The 21,801-nt window shown below is 43.6% G+C and overlaps 1 protein-coding gene across 1 annotated transcript in view; it reads right to left on the bottom strand.

Annotated features, from left to right (window-relative positions):
• The window catches only part of CDH2 (cadherin 2), a 114,493-nt gene extending 95,033 nt beyond the window's left edge, over positions 1-19,460 (bottom strand). Inside the window, exons 1-2 of the mRNA XM_063395038.1 lie at positions 19,327-19,460; positions 8,428-8,539 (exon numbers count right to left, since the gene is read on the bottom strand). Of these exons, the coding sequence (XP_063251108.1) occupies positions 8,428-8,539; positions 19,327-19,401 (187 nt within the window). The 5' untranslated portion in view covers positions 19,402-19,460. The remainder of the gene's footprint in view (positions 1-8,427; positions 8,540-19,326) is intronic.
• Between the last annotated feature and the right edge of the window lie 2,341 nt (positions 19,461-21,801).

The raw sequence follows: 21,801 nt of genomic DNA, 5'->3' as shown, positions 1-21,801 counted from the left end.
GAGGGCACCTGAGCCTATTGGGGAGGTTTTTTGCACAGCTTTGCAGCCACCATTCCTCCCAGCCTTCCCTAGAGCACTGGTCAGCATTGAAGAATGTTCTAACTACAAGGATTCCAGGAAAAATAATGGCCCCTTGGGAATCAAAGCCAGATGGTATAGCTTAAAATTGAACTAAGGCTACACTAAATGGTGTTAGAAAGACTGTAATGCTAGACCCAGCTTCAGAGGGCAGAAAGCAACATCCCTTTTGTCATCCTTCACTGAGCCATGCTCAGAGCTTACTGAGGCAGCTAACAATTCTGCTGTTGTAATTCAGATTTCTGCACACAGAAAGGATACTACACTTGAGACCCTCACAAGTAACCAGTTGAATATAGGAAAAGGGAATAAGTACTAATTAATCCAGTGCATTCCAAGTAAATGGACTACAGACAGAAATTACTGTCTGAACTGGACTAATTAACTAAGACAGTAATTTACAGATCCCAGAACATTGCAATCATTCAGGATTTCTGTAATTTCTCTGTAGGTGTATTTTTCTCTTTATCAAGATGGAGTTATAAAGAGTCTACAGGAGAAACAGAAGCAGTGCTCCCTTCCTGGGGAATAAGGGAGAATCATGTTTCCTCTTTGGAAAAACTGGACAGAGTAGCTTATTTAGGATTTTACTACAAACTATTTCCACCTGTATCACAAATATTCCATGAAAAGGAAAAAATTTGTTTAGTACATTTTGATAGGTTTTTTAGAATTCCTTCTTATCTAGAACCCAAGTGATAAATTCTTTGATACTGGATATAAAAATTGATTCACATACTACATACAATTCCTACATACAACAGCTTTACAGTCCACCAAGGGATAACAGAATTATGTTTCTGAAATGCTACTCCTTTGTACACATCCATAACATCACTGCATTTCATGATTTATGCTTATTCTCCGTTGGTATGTATGCAACATTTAACATATAAGCTCGAAATGAGACAATACGAACTTACAGTCAGTAGCTTAATACTCAAAAGTAAAATCAGATATCACATACAAGTCAGAAAAAAAAAGCAAAAGGGAGTCACCATTCAAACAGGTATATTACCACTGTTCAGCGAGGTGAATATATGCTATATATACTCTAGGATATAATCCATGTGTAAATAGTTGGTAAAAGGGAATAAGGAATCAACGTCTCAGGAAAAGCAGCTTCTTGCTTCAGCAGAAGAAAGTTCTAATTTTCAGGGGACAAGTATCTAAGAATAGATTAAGAGCTTGGTACATAGATAGACAACTGGCATCACAAAACAGGTACTGTGCTAGCATAGTGAAAGCAAACAGAAGCAGCTCTTCCAATCCAGGATAGCAAGCTCAAAACTGACACTGGGAAATTCAGGATGCTGTGGGGTATGAAAAGAGTACAAACAGGAAAACTGTATGGGAAAAAAAGACAAAAAGGATCAAAAAAGCAAGAAACCAAGAACTGGAATGCAGCTGTAACATACAATAAAACAACAAGGCACAGCATCACCAAGTAACAGCAATAGAAATTTCTCTGCTTCTCACAGAAGAGGGCAAAACTAAACCTACTAAATCTTACGCAGAACTGAGGAAGGAAAAAATATCTTAACATCAGAAGCTTCTGGAAAAAAAAATTCACTTCCACTAATGCTTAAAAGAGTAACTAGAAGGAGCTGGTAGGCTGTAGTGGTGGTGGTTTTTTTTTTGTGGTTTTTCAGTTTTGGTTTTTTTTGTTGTTTTTTTTTTGCAAGAGGGGGCAGAGTGAAGAGTACAGGAAAATAATTTCATAAAACAATACATTTGGGAAGAATTGAAACAATTTTTCCCCAGCTTGCCAGCAGCTCATAGAGAGACCCCATTCATCTGAGATTCTTTGGCTGTCTGCCTGGAAGGAACTTGTCAATTTGTCTTTTTGCTTAAGGCTAGGCAACTTCAAACAAAGTGGTTACCATTTTCTTTAATAGAAGAAAAAAAAGACCAAATTTTTTTTCCTGGTGAAGACTAATTTCCCTCTTGGAAAACATAATTCTTCTAAGAACACTTTCCTTGGCTCTACAGTTAATGTGTCTTAAAATATGTGCTGCTGTCTTCAATTTTAAGCATTATGACTTTTTAAAAAGGAATTTTATTCTTAGCTGATGGCAGACATTTGTATATGTAGAATAATAAAACTACACTAGCAACAAAGCTTCACCTGGGACAGACAGCATCCATGTAAACCTCCATTATACCATGAAGAAATGTCAAGTTACTCTTAAACACTGGGCCACGCCTGAGGGCCACACTCCTAACAACAACAGATTTCTGGATTGAGACCAATTGGTATTTTCAACAGTAAACTACAAAACAAGTCTGTGGGAATGCAAAAATCAAGTTTTGTCACTCACTTTGAAAGCATCAAAGCAAACATCATTTTCTAATCATTTCACTGCTAGAGAAGACAGCAGGGACAGCATGGCTCTGTTTAAGCCTACGAGGTCATTAAAAAAAAAGTCTAAAGGAGTGGGATGGAAAGTTTATCCCAGATAAACTGGCTAACTCCATTCATTTTGTGGTTTCATGAGCACTTGGTACCAGGCTCAAAGAGGAGGCAAGGCGTATGTGTGCCTGTTTTGGCAGAGCTGATGCTTACTCTGACTTAAATGGCTCACGAAACTGCAGTGTTAATCATCCACAATCACTGCTTATCTCTGTGATCAACACCAAAACATTTTTTTCCCTTTATCATTGTGCAGCGCAAAGACCTTAGAAATTTTATAGCTACATAGCATTTGAAGGAACGGTTTAGGAATGAATTTGCTTATCAGAAAACTAAAACCATGCATTTAGAACAGAACAGACAGTGTTAAAATAACATCTTTGAAAGATAAGAAACTGCTACAATAATTATCAGAGTAAGAATCTCTAAGAAATGATTCTGCAAATCATTCAAGTAACCTTTCGAGGTGAATGATTTTAGCTGAAAACACTTTATTTGTATCTTAAAATTTGCAGGATATAGAACAAAGATTAGATAAACATGCTGGACATATCAAACTGCCACAAGTACTCTTCCCTGGATGAGCTACAAAAATGTGATAAAACCAGTGCAAGTAAGGTATTTAATATATTAAACAGAACTCCCTCTTGACTTAACCTCTTCTTCTCTGAATACGACATCTTATTTGTGGCTCTCTAAATAGTTGCCACAGTTTATTTACAGAAACCAGTCATAAGTAGTATGCCTTAAATTTGGGTTACATATCTACTTCTATTAGGTGATGACTGAAGACTTATTTGCATATTACTTGTTTTCTTTTTTAAATGTTGGAGGATTTAAGTCCTAAAAAAATTCAAAGTATATTACATTCTAAAAGAGCTTAAATAATTCCATGATTTTATTACTAAGACAATTTTTAGCAATGAATCAAGCTTCTCTTAATTCTGCTTCTCAAATTACTATTTGTTTTTCTCCCTTTACAGAAATTAAAGTAGTAGTTCTGAGCTCACCTAGTTCCTTGGTAAAAATCACTGTAATTTCAATGAAGCTGCTGGTATCGAGTGAAACATGTCAAACATAATGAATAAATTCAATATATTATATACATATATATATATATTAGGCCTATAGGACTCAAATGTATCTAGTGACCTGAACATGCTGTATCTTGAAGTCAGACTTGCCAGATATTGTAGGAGACAAAATGTAAGGTATCAGCTTCAGAGAGTCTCCAAGACTATGACCAGTGAAGCCTGTTCCAGGGGAACACAGGACCATGGGGCACTGGTGACCCTGTGCCAGAAGGAGGCAATAGGGGACAGCCTAAATGGTGCAGGTTACCTCCTACAGAGCTCAGGCACAGCCTACAAAGGAAGCAGTTTCCAACTTCTGTGACTTCTCAACTAGAATCATCTTCTCCATTTCTTCATCCTAAAACCAAGGGCAGCAAAGGCAGCTCTCTTTCTCTTTTTCTACTCCCCCCCCGCCCCCCCAACCCACATTGAAAAATGTAGGGGTTTTTTTTTTTTCTTTTTTCCAATTTAAGTTATTCTGATTACATATTGCTCCACCAATTTTTCACATACTGGGGACAACTGAACATCTGGCTAACAACTGAATGTGTAGTTACCTCTCATGCCCTCGTGCACAAAAGGAAAAAATAAGTAGATGCTATCATAATGTCCTAGGCATATGAATGAACGAAGGCATTATGGATTATTCTTAAATGCAATGGGAACAAGTCCGATCCTCCGTCAAAAACAAGCACCATCTGAACACAGGATGAAGAAAAACCTCTTCAAAAAACATACAGTATAGTATAGCGCAAGGAAATTTCTTATAACAGTGTTTTAGAAGCCAGATATCCTATGTTACTGTAACAACTGCAATGCAGACACCAACAAGTCATATGGTAACTCTAATTTTATTTAAGTTTTGTTAAGACAGAAGCCAAAGAACTTAAAAGAAGTCCGTCCCCCAATGTACTAGACAAAAGCACATAAACAAGACAGGTGATAAACATATGGTCATTTTTTGGGGTAGCATTTTAAGAACAAACTTGTCAAGCATCAAGTTAGGGTCAAATTACTCTCCAGATATCTGAGATGTCCATAAAGCCTCTGTGCTGGCGGTACCAACACACAGAACCATAGAAATAGAAAGTCTTTAACTCCAAAACAAACAGAAACTAGTATAAGTATTGACAAAGATATTGCAGGGTTATCCAGGGAGAAAATCAGAAGCACCAAAACCCAAATAGAACATAATCTGGTGACAGATTACTATTAAGAGATTTTTTTTTAAAAAAAATCTTTCTAGGAACCAGCAACAAAAGGAGGGCTAAGAAGAACCTCCATCCTTTATAAAATGTGAGTGGAAACATAGGGACAAAGGATGAGGAACAGGTTGAGGTACCTAGTGCCTTCTCTGCCTCAGTCCAGTAGTAAAAAACCAGTTGTTCTCTGGGTACCCTGCCCCTAAGCTAGACAACTGGAACATGAGCAGAGTAAAACCCCTATAACACAAGGAGAAATTTTCAGTGACTTGCTGTATCACTTTGACACAGGTCTATGGAGCCACAGGGGATCCATGCAAATGTACTACAGGAGCTGGCAGAAGTGCTCAGCAAGCCACTTTCCATCATTTACCAGCAGTCCTGGATGGCCAGGGAGGTCACAGCTGACCAGAGGTGAGTAAATTGGATGCACAGCTACAAGAAGCTGGAAGGAGGATCTGTGGAGCTACAGGCTGACAGGCCTGACCTAGGGGCTGGGGAAGCACACGGAGAAGAACACCCTGAGTGCCACCATGCAGCACACACAGGCCCAGCCAGCCCGAGTTCATGAAAGGCAGGTGCTGCTTGACTGACCTGCGCTCCTGCTATGACAGTGTGACCCACTTAGTGCATGAGTGGAAGGCTGTAGATGTTGTCTGCCTTACTTTGGAAAAGCCTCTGACACTGATTACCACAGTATTCTCCTGGAGAAGCTGCCTGCTCATGGCTTGGACAGGTGCAGCATTCACTGGGTAAAAAAACCAAAACTGTTTGGATGGCCAGGCCCAGGGAGTGGTGGGGAATGGAGTCACATCCAGCTGGCAGCCAGCCACCAGTGGTGTTCCCCAGGGCTCAGGGCTGGGGCCAGTCCTGTTTAATGTCTTTATCAATGATTGGGATGAGGGGATTAAGTGCATCTCGGTTGGGCTGCAATGCTGATCTGCTGGAGGGCAGGAAGGTGATACAGAGGATCAGTGAGCCAAGCCCAATTGCGTGACCTTACTGTTCTCTACAACTACCTGAAAGCAGGTTGTAATGAGGTGGGGGTTGGTCATTTCTTCCAGAAACAAGAGCTAGAACAAGAGAAAACAGCATCACCCTCCATCAGGGAGATTTAGATTGGCTATTAGGAAGAATTTCTTCAGCAAAAGGGTTGGCAAGCATTGGAACAGGCTGCCCAGGAAATTGTCGGAGTTACCATCTCAGGAGGTATTTAAAGGACATGCAGATGTAGTGCTTAGGGACATGGTTTTTAGGGGTAAACTTGGCAGTGCTGGATTAATGGATGGACTTTATGGGTTTTAGAGGTCTTTTCCAACTTAAATAATTCCATTTAGATAGGCGAGGCAGCAGAGATCAGAATCAGGCACATGATTATCCCTATGAAGCAAATGTCATGCAACTATACTTAACTTCCAGCATCATCTGAATTTAGTTTAATAACCAGAAAATAGGCTTTTGACAACAATAGTATTTCAAAATGACAGTGTAATTAAATTTAAGTCAAAGCTATGCAATGATGGACTGTATGTTTATGTGTAACCAGCAAATTATATGCTTTTAAGCATGTCAAAATTTTCAAAAGAATTAACCACTGCAGTAATTCAGTTGAGGAAACGGCGGTAGGAAAAAGACTCCCCCAGGTCATTTTTCAACCAGCTGATGTGATGTGATACATACTGTTTGTCTCATACAGTGTTTCCAATTCCTACTTCCCTAAAATGTTATGCATTTTAATACCATTCAAGGACAAACCAATAGTCATGCTTCACTCACTTCTGAGAAGCAAGGGAAGGGACTGTGGGACTGGGATGAATAATGAGACAGGAAGTCAGTTTGTCATCCTATGTTACTAGTTCAGACTCAGTTAAAGCTAATCAGACAGTATCATCAGTTTTGCATGAGTAATGACAACACACAATTAGTGCCCAGTCTGCTGTGATTCTTAAAGGGAAAAACTGCAGGAACAGCTTTGATTCCAGAGAGAGTGAAGAGGACTTTCACAGGGCAGGGTAGATCTCAGAACTTGTGTGATCTCCATTTGAACAGGAACTGATGGTATGACAGTTAACCTGTAACCAACATTTGGTGGTTTCAAGGTGGCACCTTTGGAGAGCATGTGGCTGCTGTGCTCTGTGTCTCCGTTTCTGTCCCCTGCCCATGTTTGTTCATCACATACCAAGAATCCTCATGCTGATATCTATCACAGGAGTCTACAGGAGAGCTATCTATTAACTCCCATTTGGTGGGAAAGTGAGGAATATTCTCCTTCATTCTCATTATTTTCTCAATTGGCAGAATATTTACTTCACTATATAAATGCCTAAGCCATCTTTTAATAAAAGAGAAGTCTGTGCTGGTAGAATATACTTTCTTGAAATTGAACAGAGAAAGCTTTAATAACTCAAGTTTAAATACACTAAAGTAATCAATTCATCCTGCATTTAAGTTTCCATTATACTTCTAAGAAAGCACAAAACAGGTCTGTAAAACATAATTAACGAGAGACTGCTACATACAGCATGTAAAATCAAGACTACAGCTTCTACTTCATTTGTTTTGCAGACTCATTAGAATTTTTTTCATTTAAATGTCTCAAACTGTGTAGCCAAATTTATACGTGAAAGAAACAACAAATTAAATTAAATTAGTCCTTATTTAAGCTGTATTTGAAACAGTCTAACACTGATGTTCTTAGTTCCACAATTTCCAAATTAGATTAAAAAAATTATGCTAGCGGTTCAGAAAACAGACAAATTAATGCAGATTTTTAAAAATTGTTGTACTTCTGCGAACTTGTATACTGAAACTTAACTGGCTGGGAAATCTAGGAAGCATTCAGAGCATCTGCCTCTGTGTCCTATTCTATCCCTGCAAAATAGAGACACAAAAAGAAGAGTGAACTGAATTCCCAACCCGGATAAGGTTGGGCAGGTGTACTGACTGCAGGGCATCCCTGGCGGAGGAAAGGGCTCGTGCTCACCGAGCAGGTCATCCCCAGCCTGGGCACGGTGCCATTCGGATGCAGGAAGGTGCCAGGGTGAGAGAGCAGTGCACTGTCCCTGAGACAGCCCTGGCACCGTCCTGCCTCTCCTGGCACGGCTCCTTACAGAGCCTGCAGCGCTGTGCTCGCTGGCCAGGGGCTCACAGACAACTCCCTCCTGTTGCTGCCTGCCTCATTACTTGCTTTCCATAGGTGTCTTTCCTCAGACTGCCGCAGAAAAGAAGTAAGGGAATTATCTCTGTATTAACACGAGCACTAGCACTGGGTGTAAGTGCAGTTCTTCTATGAGAGATAAGGCAGGAAGGAGATTTTCCTTACCTCCTCTACACACATGGGCTGTAAGTATAGAGTAATGGCATACATATTGTCAGTGATAGTAAGAAACATCAGTGTGAATGCTGTGCTGAGAATTAGAGGGTAATAACGAGAAGTTTTGCAACACTCAGTGTTTTCAAGTTACAGTCAGAGGTGCATGTGCTGCCACTAATGCCATCAGATTTTCCAAGTCCTATGACAGTGACCAAGAAATAATCATAGAGCAGCTGATGTCTTTCCTGCAAGAATTTGTGTCTTATTTAAGGATGAAAATGCTCCAGAGTGACTTATGGTTACAACCAAAAGAAACAAAAAAGTTCAAAATATGTTTTCTAACAATACCATTGAGAAGAGGCTGTCCTCCATGTACACTCCTTGACACTACTGCACTGTGAACATCTTCAGGAAATCCAGTCTTGCATGACATATCTTCACAGGTTGCTTTTATCGGTGCCTGAAACACAAGACAAAATATATGTAATACTGGCAATCCACACTCACCAGAGAAACATTACACTTGGCACATACTCCACTTTGCTGCTGTCTTGTACAAGCAGAATCTTTGTTTCTGAACGACTGCAATTAGGACCGTGAGGGCAAAGGGTTAATCTCTCTGATAACTGGAATGGAAGGAACAAATCCCACTTGTCTGGTAAGATCTAAATAATACACCATCTTGATTCTTCTGACAACTGAACATTTCCACTAAACCAGACATCTAGACTGAAGAGGAATCACAAAGGGAACAAAAACATTCCTTCCTCTGGAAATAATGTTGCACAAAACATATAGTCAACTTTTTCACAGCCAGATAACTTGAAAGGGTTCACTTCAACCACTGGTGAAAAATGCTTTTTTAAGAGTATTTCTATGTGAGGCTGCACCACAACAAGTAAACTAAGACAAAATGTTACATTTGCAGTAACTTAACAGAACTCACGTTCGTGTTAGTGTTCAAACAGATACCATATAAAGCCAAATGTTTCCAATGCAATCTCTTATTTCAAAGGGACATTAAGTTAAAAGGAGAGTAGCTCATTAAATTTGCACAATGGAAGAGCTGAGCCACTGAAACTGTTTGTTCTCTTACTTATTAAAAAAATTTACCCTCAAATCACATTCTTAAAAGAGCTTCATAAACGTCTTTCTATTAAGAAATAAAATACAGCATTCAGGAACTTGTTTGTTCTGTAGTCTTCCATGTTCAGAAGATACTTCTGGTACCAAAGCTATTTTCCAGGACAGTTTGTTGCCTATTTGGAAAAAAAACCCCAAAACCAAACCCAAACATTTTCTGTTGCAAAGGACTAAGATTTCTTTGCAGTGATTGGTTTTATCTCATTTTAGTACTGCACAAGACAATGGCCCACCTTATATGTGGCTACATGACCGTAAATTGGCAAAACCCCTGTCACACTGTTAACAGCAGAAGTCAGCTCCCATTCCAGCCTAGGTTGAGATATATCCAAGAAATTGTGACAGCCCGGGCACAACCTCAAACACCTCTACACACCAAACTAAGGCCTGTCCATGTGCATGCCCAGATGTAGTATATGGTCTTGGACAGCACAAGCAACTGCATGATTATATCATACTTAAATCAGATCAAGACTTAAATTAGATTTTCCTGTTTGTTTTCCCAGATGGGCTTCCATCAGGCAGACCTACTCAAGGCCACGTAAGCATGTCTGCATACACTTGCAAAGAAAGCCCTACAGGAAAAAATAAAAAGGGAGGGAGAAAGAGGAGATGATGGCGTTATACCTGTTCACCATAGTAACTTCAGGGAAAGAGAGTATTAAAGCAGAGGTGGGACAGGAGCACCTCAAATGACAAGGGTTTCCTCAAGGAAAAGGAACTAGGCAGAAGTGTAATCTCTCCACAGATAAACATGGCCAAACTCAGCATGTCAAGCCCTGCTGGAACAGTTTTACCACTAATACAAGGAGGCATTTGTAACCCACTGCATTGCATTTACACCAACAGTATCCTAATTGTGCAGCTCAACACTGACACTAGCAAAAATAGAATTAAAATTTACTAACTCACCAGCTAATGCACTATCCAGGTATGTGCTCAGTAAGAGAACTTATATTCAACAAGTTTCAGATTAATTTAAACTGCTGTGATTTAAGACCTACATGAGTATCTCAGCTGTGTACAATTGCTTATGTAGTTTAATGTCTATATGGAGACCCTAAAGAGAGAGCAAATAAACAGTTTAGCTGCCACGGGACTATAAACTCTACAAAACTGGAACCAGGATCTGTAGCTATGTGCCAACAGTCTATTTACATATTGAGTTCTTAAGATAAAAAGATGGCAAATAAAAAATAACTAAAATTTCAACTTGCCAGTTTCCTCAGCTTTAGAACTCAAATTATAGGTTAGGTAAAGTTTCCATAATTTGAAAGAAAAACAGTAAGACTCATTGAAATTACTGCATAAAAGATGATTTCAAAGTAATGAGGTGGACAAGAAAGTGAAAGTCTCTCATGGTATCTTTGAGATAACAAAAAGGTACTGGGTGGGCAGCTGAGGAGAGAGCAGGATTTTTAACAAGACTGCACCAATGTGTTTGGGAATCTTTCAGCCTTTCCAGTAATCTATATGTACTAAACAGCTCTTATAAACTGAAACAATGCCCACTGAAACAAAGGCTGGGGAACATGAATAGAGAGCCTTCTTTATTCTTGCATTTGCAGCCATCAATTTTATCCAGAAACAAAAGACTGTACTCTGCTCTCCAAAAACAGCCCTTTGTAAAGATTGTTTCAGAATAAAAACACAAGGGAAGGAAGAATTCAGATTTTCAGCAATTCTTAATCGCCCTGTGTTAAGCATTCTAAATTAAGTAGAAGTTGCAACTTCAGACACATTGGGTCACATCAAGTTCAGCCTAAGAGTACTGCAAGACTTAAACCATTTTAACTCTAAGAAAAGAAGGATGCTGAATTATTTTTATCCCCTTATCTGGGGCAAAAGGCGAAAGCTAGTGAAGATTATGGGACACATTATTATAATTTACAGGATTTTGTGTGATTAGTACAATCCCCAAGACACTTTCAAATTTGAGATAATATTACTTGTACATTCATCTGCAGAAGGACACTATTTAAAAGAACTCGTCTTTTAAGACAGAAGCAATTACCTTAGCTTGTACCCACATAAAACCTGCTCAGTGGAGTCACAAAGCTTTGAACAAGCTCACCACTTGGAAAATTCTCCTCTCAAGTACTAACAGACTTTGCAACAGCAAAATAAAGTTACTTCTAAAAAACTATTTTGCTTTCCTCATCCTTTACGACTTGTTTAGCCATTTTTAACTGCTAAATGAGTGATAAGCATTACCATCTCCAGATGCTAGAGAGATAGTCACACATGGTATCAGATCATGCATATAAACTCAGTACTGTAGATCTCAGATTAAATGCAACAGGAAAATGGCAATTATAAAGAAACATGATGTAAATTAGAAGTCTTCTGTCAAAATTGTTATTCAATTAATTGAAAGAATTCACCATTTTGAGATAGTTAAGAAGTTAAGCCTGCAGTTTTGACACCCTGCTCCTGTTACTTTAGTTTCATCTCTAGATAAGAATCTGTGGTTTAATCCCAAAGCTGTGTTCCAGTTCGATTAAAAAAAAAAAACCCAAAAAACCACAACAAACTAAACCAAAAATACCATAACAACCTGTTTACAATCTCAACTGTATAATTCTAAGGGATTTGCATTTACATCTTTTCTAAATACCACCAGTAAAAAAGACTTCCAAAAATACAGGCTTCAAAATTTTGAAAAGTTTCTAACTGAAACAAGACTCGAGCCAGGCAGAACTTCTTCACTAGTATTGACAGATCTGGACTCATAACCAATTTCCATTGCTTCTAAAAAGCAGACACATTTAAAATTCCAAATATCTGGAAATACCCATTTAAAGAAATATGTATTTCAAAATGTGATTCACCACTTCCTCTGCATATGCCGTTTACCACTGGAGTTCAGTAGTAGCTATCAATCTGAAATATCGAAGTCTTTTCTACTTTGCATCTACATGTACTACAACACAAGATTTCTTAACAGCAATTGTACCAAAATGCACGGCAAGCTGTTTCTGGAAGACTGCTTTCTTTTATAATCACTGTAACTTAGTCCCATAGGAAAAGAAGCCTCGGTAGTAAAATGAGAAACTGAGAAATCAAGCCTTATGTATCAAAGAAAATATCCTACTCTACAGTATAACTGAACATAGTACAGTTACCAGTTGCCAAGACTAGCCAATTCACAGGACATTACTGTCAGACACAAAACAGTGTCTGACATAATTATATGTATGATGAAGCAAGAATGGGGTATTTGAGCTCTTACTCCTTAATAACCAACATTAATTTACAATTACCCAAGTAATATTCAACTTAAGCACAGATCACAGAAACATTTTTGACTGTGTTTAAAGACTGGGTGTTTCTTCAGTTTCTTCATTAATTTAAAAGCCAGGATGATGCCCAATACCCACTTGCAACTTAGGCTGCAACTCTAAAGATTGTTCTGTCCATTTTTAGTTTTGTGTACAGACATTATCTGACACAATGGGATATGCTGTATGAGGTGGTAACGAGTTCCTACTTACTGTCATAAGGCCTAAGAAAGATACCCTGGATGACAGAAACATTTCAGAAAAGTTTTAATTACCAGAATTCAAAATGTTCAGCAACTCTTTCTTAAATCTCCAACTTGTTGCAAACAAAGCTGACAACAGTTTATACTCTCACAGTACTCAGTACTTGAGCAAATGTAGTCAAGTACAATTTGTTTTCAACCATAGAGTGCAACTAGAGAAAAAGAAAAGTGCCTTTCATTCAAATTGTTCTGGAAGCCAAAAGCTTCCAAAGTGAGTGCCAGGCCACATCCTCCCAGAGGTCATTCAGTTACAGCAGAAAGGGCTTTCGTTATACCATCTTCACTTCTAATCAGTGCTCTACTTCATGAACCACAAGACTTTAGATCAGAAAATCCAGTTTCTTAAACCAACACTTATAGCTCTCAAGCACCTTCCCCAAGTAAGAGAATCTACAACTTTTATGCTACCATCTGGTTTAAAGTAACTTGCCTTAAACCACTGAAGGTTCATAGAATCATACAATGCCTTGAGTTGGAAGGGGCCACGTAAGTCATCTATTTCCACCCTTCCTGCCCATGGGTAGGGACACCTTCCACTAAACTAGTGGGGTTTGCTCGAAACCCCACTCAAATTAGCCTTAAAAACTTCCAGGGATGGGACATCTACAACTTCTCTGGGCAACTGGTTCCACTACCTCACCACCCTCCCAGTGAAGAGCAACCAATCTCAAACTACTGCTTTTCAGTTTGTAGCCATTCCTACTTGTCCTATCTCTACATGCCCATTTAAAAAGTCTCCCGTTCTGGTCAAGTCCAGCTTCTCATCAACCAGCACCACCAAGCCCTGCTCTGCATCTGTACATCCCATACAGCTTTACAAACCATGTCCACAGGCTATCCTGTTAACCCCCAGTGAGAGACAATATTCATTCCCTTTATTAAAAATTGAGACAATTTTTATTATACCCCACATAGCTCAAAGCCATGATCCATATTTGGACTTTCCCCCTCCCTCAACTAGGAGAACATGAAGTGGCTGCATCTTCCATAACACATGGTTCTTCAGGTAAGCCACAGCTCAGAGAAGAATCTCTTAAAATTTCTGTGCATCTAAGTTTTCATAATTGTTTTAATAATAGCTTTTAAAAAATGGTTCTGTATTTCACCACACATTCTAATTTCTCTACAAGAAACAACCTCTCTCTGATTTGATAACAGCCATTGTATTGCTCACACTGAACATCTCAGCCCATAAACCTGCTGCTATTCCGTACAGGAGGATGCTGCTTTTTCTGACCTTTGGGGAGGCCTTGCAAGGCCTCTTTGGGGGGATCACAAAATTTTAACTATGTCTTCAGCTGCTGGGTGATAATTATATGCTAATTATAAGAAATGGGAGAGTCTCTAGAGGAGTCTGTTGGTAAAAATATATTTTTTAAATATGTCAAGGAGTGCCTAGAGGAGAGGATAAACGTGCCTTTTGGAAACATGGTATTTAATTAAATATACGAATACTGACTAAAACCAAATACTTTAAGTGAAATGCTGAAAAGATTTGGCAGCGAATTACCTTCCATCTTGGAAGCTGCTGATACTGTATCTGTTTTCATAAGCCATTTAAAAATAGAAAGCCTAATTTCCCTTCTTTATTCAGACAGAGCTCCCATGATCTTTCAACAAGAAGTGCAGGATCAAATCAAATGATGAATCACGCACACTTGGATTATACACCTCTTAAATGAACAGCAACATGGTCGAACACCCAGGTGAAAAAGGTCCCTCCCAACTCACCAACTACAAATGCACTTGAGAAAAATGCAGATCTTCCTTAAATTCATCCTGCAATAATGTATGTTCCTTTCCTCTCAGGATTCACCTGTATTCAACAGTATGCCACTGTTGGCCAACAAGCGAGTCTCAGTTCAGTGATAGGTCAGAAGTGCTTTACCACTGCTCCAGCAAAGGAAGTCAAGTACTCTTTTTGCCTTCATTACTCTCCACCCAAAGTCTGGACAATGCTCTCTGGCACGTGGTGACTCTTGGGGATGGTGCTGTGCATGGCCAGGAGCTGGACTCAATGACCCTTGCAGGACCATCAGCTTATTCCGTGATCCCTCTCACTGAACCTTACACACAACTGGTGCTGCTCCGTGAGTGGAAGCAGACAGGCTACTCCGTAAGGCCACTATGGGTTCTTCCTACCCTTCACAACAAAAATTTAAAATAAAAATTCCAGGGAACATTAAAGATTGTACAACCTTTGGGAATGGACTTGTGCTTTGTGTGTGTATATTGTTCAAAATAAGTTATGCTCTCATCCTAACGGGAGTACAGGTAACTACTGAAACTATTTCAAGCTTTTTGAGTTTTTCTGTTAATCTAAAAAGCACTTACAAAACCAATGAGAAACAGAAAGGGAGTTTAACTGGTAAAGATTCTGTTAAGCAAGAAAAGCCATTCAAACATTCCTGTTCATTACCACATGACAAGCCCCTTACACAATACTGTCTGTATTGAGTAAAAATAACTCTACTCACAGCTTCCTCAAGCTATTTTTAAATATAAACATGCAATTCTGTCACAACTAAACTGTCTCATGTGTTAGTGCTCAGTTATTAAAATAAGTAATAAATTTCATTATTGATATAAAAGCATCAATGAAACCAAGTAAGAGAGAACAGACAGGGTTCTTCCAATGACGTTTCTGGGAGGTCCTCCAACTTCTTGAAACAGAAAGGAAAATAACAGATAAGAAGTTTTTGAATTACACACTCTTGACTAGCTGTAGTTCAAAAATATGGTAATTTTGGACAATATTTTAAAAGCTGGTATCATAAAACTATACATTCATCTTTCCAGCACACTGAGCGGTATGCCTTGGTAGGAGTACTACTCAGGAAGAGAGAGAGCAGTAAAAACGCTCTCTAGAAAATACACAATTATTAAAAATACACTGATTGACAACATGAGAATATATGCCTTCTGATACATAAGCAGAACATGTATTTCTGAGCTTGCTCCAACACCTGCCCAGAAAATTTTGTGTATTAAAAAAACTTCTGATTATCTCCTGTTGTCAACCAATGACTTAAATTCAAAAAACTAATTGAATTACACAACCTTATCTGTCCTATAATAGATGCAAAAAGGAGTTTTTAAAAAAGTATTTTAACAAAATATATTTAAATAAAATATTCATTTTAATATCCAAAGAAATTCAGCTCTGCAATTATCTGAATTCTGAGGATGTGTCAGTGGTATCACTATCACCTAGATCAGACAAACAAGGATTGAAGAGCTCTCTGCTGCAACACCTTGCCACATTTAACTTTTCCAATGGAGTCTTGGAAGACAAAACAAAACCAGAACACAAAGATCTACATCCAAAAAGGCTGAGGTACACCACATAACTATGCTGGTCAGGGGCTTATGAATGTGCTATAAAATGCATTCAATTCACTACATTCAGTTTACTTTGAAAGGAGTTAGTAGTGTTGGAGTCTGTTAATGGAGAATGTTTATCAGAGACACCGTAAAACTCGTGCTCATACAGATAACTAAGACACAGGTACATTGTGAGAGACAGAAGATTTACCCACAATCTTTCTTTTTTCTGCACAAAACCGCGTTAATATTCCTCACCCCAATTCTGCCAGAGACCACTGCTGCTGGGGGTAATTACCAGAGGGGTAGAGCTGGCAAGAAATGCCATTGCCGGATTCTCAGCTGAGGCAGCTTAACAGGAGTGTCATTTAGGGTAGTAGCTTTATCACCTGGATACATTCGCTAAGACCTGGAATAAGACCAAAATTGCCTGCAGAGGGTAATAACTTACGTCTTCTGTCATCATAATTCTAATTCAAACCAGTCACCTAAGCTCAGAAGGCTCCAAAAAATGCTTTATTGTTTACTTGCTTTTGATTTAGAAACAGACAACATCCATGCAGTGATTTAATCAGCTTATATTTTTTTAAGAAATCTCTTTTTAGCACTTTATTTCTAATTTGTGTTCCAGTTTATTTCTAATAGTAGTTTCATTCTTGTAAACTCATACTAGCTTTCCTATTCCCTCGTTGGATTGGAATTGTTGTTTTAGCCAGAAAAACAAGACTCACTCCTTTCATCCTTTTTTCCATCAGGATTTTTTTTCATGTAATACTCCCAGACTCAGACTGATACTCTAACCAGCAAAAGAGAGTGCAGTTTTCATTCCCTTCTTTCTTGTGCAGGTTACACACTGCCAAAACTCTTAAAACTGCATTTCCTTTACATAAACAACATCCACAGATCTGCCCTTAAAATCGGGGTCCAATCTTTCAAGTAATTCCACAATGACAGCTTTTCTACACCACTAACAAGTAGCTGATTATTAACTCTAGAAAATAAAGGTAGATAGATGCTGTGCTGCACAGAGGAAAAACTGAGTGAAAAGGTCCAGCATTTCAGAAGAACCATACAAATACCAGATACAAATAACCTCCTACAAACCAAAAGTAGGAGGTATGACAACAGGCAAAAAAAGTTAGCACTGCACCTAGCTGGTGAAGGTTCTTGCATGGTGGAAAAAGGGGGGAGGAAGAAAGAGCTCTTAAAATAAAAGTGTTGTACAGACACAGGTCTATAAATCTGATTTCATACCCAAGTTCCAATTTTGTTACACACTATTAAAAATCAACCCTAACCTGATTTAATGGATACCCAAACAAGGGGGAAATTGGATTCCCCAACCATAACGTGCCAGTGACACTGAGTGATGCGGAAAAGCAACACGGCTAGCTCCTGTCTTTAATTCATTGCCTGTGCTTCAATTTCAAACCTGCCTTGGGTAGGAAAAAAAAAAAAAAAGATGGAATAAAAGCTTACTGCAGATTTTGTGCTTTAAAGGTTTATTGAGATAGGAAGAATAAACAGAACTGAAAGCACATACAGTAAACAGCACATAAGGACTTAAAAAAAAATAAAGCACACGAAAACGCCACCCCAACACAACAACAGCCGGTAAGTGGCACACACAAGTTTCTGAACAGGGTGTCTGCTATCACATGCAGCCGCTCATGCTCAGCCGGACACTCCCGAGTCACGCCAGCCACCCTGCGTCGCCTCCTCCTAGGAGTCAAGGGAAAATCCCCGGCTGCCGTGGAGCAGCGTTTCAGCACCTCGCTCGCCTGGTGCAAGTCATCAGCCCCTGAGAGCGCCTCAGAAACTGCGTGAAGGACTCGACTGCCCGGGGACCCCGTGCGGGGACGGCAGCGTCAGAGAGACGGAGAAGCGGAGAGGAGCCGGGAGGCCGGGCGGGCTCCTCCCGCCCCGGTGCGGCGGAGGCAGCGGGGCCGCACCATGGACAGTGGCTGCGCCCGCCGCCGCCCCCTGCCCTGCGCCAGCCGCTGCGGGCGCGGCGGGAGGGCGCCCTGCCCGCCCCGGCACCCCGGCCCCGCCGCCGGCCTCGCCTCAACCCGCTCTCCCGGGCCGACAGAAATGCCCCAATCGCAAATACCATTAAGAGGCGATGATCTGCGCCATCTGTCCCTCGGACTTACCGCCCTCTCCACCCCCGGCGCTGCGCCGGATACGAAGCACAAAGCGAACGGGGAACCCACCGGGTGCCCCGGCTCCGCTGCCACTCCGAACACCCCTCGCCGCCGGAGGGGAGCCCAACCACCACCCCGTGGGCACTGCCCTTGCTGCCCCAACGGGATCCATTTTGTCGTCTCCCCGTCCTCCCCACACCCTCCCGGTCACTCTCATCTCGCCCCAGACCTCCACTTTGTGCTCTCCACGGGGAGCACAGCGCGGCGAGCGGTGCCCGGCGCTGCCCCGCGACCACCTGCCCGGGACCCGTCACTCGCCCGCCCGGAGCGCCCCGGCGAGGCCGCCGGGGGGAGGCAGCAGCAGGACTTTCATAATAATAAATTAAACACTTCGGGGCCCGAGCCCGTCCCAGTGGAAATTCCCGTTAGCGGCAGGGGGTGGGGAAGCCCAGCGCCCAGGCGGAGGCTGATTAAATTCTTCCCGGGGAAGGGATTAGCGGCCGAGGGAGCCGGGGGTAGCCGAGGCGCGGGGGCTGCTCTCTGCCCCGCACCTCTCTGGCACCCCAGCCCGCCCTTTATCACGCGGGGCGGGGGGAATGCTCGCTCCGTCCCCCACTCCGGTAGTTTGTGCTCCCGCCCGCGGCGGGGCCGAGCTGCCGTGCTCCTGCCAGGCGCGCGGGTACCGGGCAGCCCCCCCCCCCGACCACGTCCCGCGGCACCTGCTCTCCCGGGAATGAGGAGGGATCGGTGCCCCCATCACCTCTCGCGTCTCGGGACCACGCTCTCCCTCTCAGTCGGCCCCGGGCAGGAGTTCCCCCGTCTCTTCCTCTCCCCGCGGCGCGCAGCCCGGTGGCGGGGCTGCCCCGAGCAGGTGGCTCTGCACGAGCGGCCACGAGCCACCCCGGGGCACCCCGGCGGCGGGGCCCCCTTTCCCCTACCCCCTCCCCGAGACCCCCACCACGAAGCGGAGCCTGCCTCTCCCCCCCCCACCCCCCCTTTATCCCCCCCAGCTCTCCCGCCTTCCCCGGGCATCGCCGCCCGCAGGGGAACAAAGAGCCGCAGCCCGGCCCGCTACCCGCCGGCGGTGCTTACCTGCTGCAGGGCCGCCAGCAGCATCAGCGCCAGCGGCGGCAGGATCCGCGGCGGCGCTCCCGCTACCCGGCACATGGAGGCGAGGAGGGGCGGCGGCAGGGCGGCCCCCAGCAGTTCCGGAGCGCGGCTGGAGCCCGCGGAGCGGGGCGAGGGGAGCGTCGGGCAGCGGCAGCTGCCGGGAGCTGCGGTCGGCGTCTGCCCCCGCCTGCCGGAGCCGGCTGCCGCTCTAGCTCATGGGCAGCGATGCAGCGTAGGGAGAGAGAGCGGAGGGCGGAGGATGGGTGAAACTCAGCTCTGGGTCAGCCTGCTTGTCTCTCTGCCGAGCCCCCTCCGCGGTGCAGAGGGTGGGCAGGGAAGAGGAGGAGGAGGAGGATGGGCGAACAAAAGGCTGGGAGATAAGAAAGAAGTAGTCGCTGCTGCTGCTGCGAGGCCGGTGCGGCGGCGGCTCCTCTCGGCTGGCAGCCTTCCCCACGCCTGGATCGTGTCCGCCTCGCTCCTCCCGCCGGTGCCCCCCAGCGAGCTCGGGCAGGCGGTTCCTCTCAGCGCCTCAGCCCAGGCACGCCAGCACCGCCGCTTCGCCGGCCCCAGCCCTGCTGCATGCTCGCCCCTCACTTTCTCTCTCCCTCTTTCTTCTCCTCCCTCCACCCCTCCCCCTGCAGGCAAAGCCCTCCGCCGAAGCACAATGATAACAATACCCCAGCAGCCTCTGCCTGCCGTGCGCCTGTCTACGCGCTCGCCCGGTGCCTGCCTGCCTGTCTGCTGGCAGCTCCCTCTCCGCCTCCCATCGCTCCCTGCCGGCCGCACGGCCAATGGGAACGGCACGGCACACTGAGCGCCGGGGAAATTCGCCGGCGAGAAGTGCTGCCCCTCCTCGGTCCCCGGAGAGCGGGCGCTGGGGACAGCGGGACAGGCGCCAGCGCCCGTTGACCGTGCAACGCCTAAACGCCGTGCAACAGCTAAAGAGCGGTGGAACGAAATAAATTCCAACCCACACACTTGGTGTACCGCAATGGTTTGGGGGGCGAGAACTTTCTGGGGAAGGAAGGACCCGTCCCCGCCGTGCTCGGTAGGGGACAGTGAGTGCAGCAGGAAGGTGCGGGGGCGCCGCTGGTGCCCAGCCCGGGGGCCGTGGGACGGCCCTGCCCGCCGCCCGGTACTAGCGGATCGGCAAGTTCCGCTCAGCTGTGACCGCTTAGCTTTCCCCCCTTTTTTTTTCCCCTTTAGCCACCTTGCTTCCCCCCTCATTCTGTATTTCTTTGTTTAAACTACCTGCTGAATTTTATTAGCAAATGTTTTCAAAAGCTTGGCTGGGTCCGCAGTCCGCGGGTCCAAAAATGTCAGCGTGCGGAACGGAGCTGCGAGCGCTGCTGAGCGCACAGCTACAGAAGCAAGTACCGAGTGCTGGGTCATTTGCGGAGCTGGCACGGATTTTCGCTCGCCCACAATCGGCAAAGTTGTTTTGTGTCTATGCATCAGAGCTTTTCACCCTGGGACATATAGTAAGGCGAGGATTCGTAGGCATTGGCGCCTAGGAAATCTCATGAAGTGTTCATTCAAAATGGTACATTATTTATTTTAAAGCATCTTTTTACACCTGCATTTGCCAAAAAACAAACAAACAAAAAACCAAAACAAACCAACAAAAAAAACCCTCTTCCCGTCCCCCGTCGTGTCCCCCCCCCCCCCCCCTTTAGGAAATAATGCAAGCCATCACGCTCAATGTTTTGAAGGGAAGGAGCGGATTTGCCTTTATAATTTGTCGGGGAAAGGCGGGGTAAATCCGCGCTGTTACGATGCCGGTTTCATTAGGCTGGGAGTTGAGAACAGCGGTCACTGGTGAGCTGCGGTGCAGCTGCGCACCCGAGGCCGGGCGCGGGCGGGGAGGGCCGCGGGGCCGGTGCGCGCCCGCCGCCGCAGCCGCGCCGCCCGCCGCCTCCGCGGGGCACAGCAGAGCCCGGGCACCCGGCGAGCCAGACGCCACCTGCGAGGCTGAAACACCACACGAGACTCAGCCGAGCAGAGGCGGCCTCCACTAGCAAAACAGCCCCCCCGCGCTCCCCCCCCGCCCCGCCGCTTCCCGCTCCCTCTTTAAAGTTGTAGCCCGTGCGATTGTACCGATCCCAAGAGTTACGAAGATCAATGAGAAAAGGCTGGTCATGAGTTTCTGGATTAAAATTTAGCCAAAGATTGAGGGGAAAGTAAGCAAGAAGGGCACAGCTGATGTTTATATCTTGTTACAAGGACGAGTTTCCCGGTTTTGCACCTGACGGATCATGTGTTTGGTCTTTTTAGCAATTCTAAAAAGCAGCGCTTGGATTTGCTTATGAAACAGTAACTTTCCCTGAGTAACAGATTCCTGTTTGTATTTTCTGATAGGTAGGCAAAATATTAGCATTTGCTAATGGCTGTATTTGAGCATTTATTCACTTTTACAAGTGTTTTACAGAATGCAAAGCTCACATTATAAACCACTCC

The sequence above is a fragment of the Prinia subflava genome, chromosome 1 (genome assembly GCF_021018805.1).
Source record: "Prinia subflava isolate CZ2003 ecotype Zambia chromosome 1, Cam_Psub_1.2, whole genome shotgun sequence".
NCBI classification, from domain to species: domain Eukaryota; kingdom Metazoa; phylum Chordata; class Aves; order Passeriformes; family Cisticolidae; genus Prinia; species Prinia subflava.
This window is presented reverse-complemented; position numbering and strand designations above follow the sequence as displayed.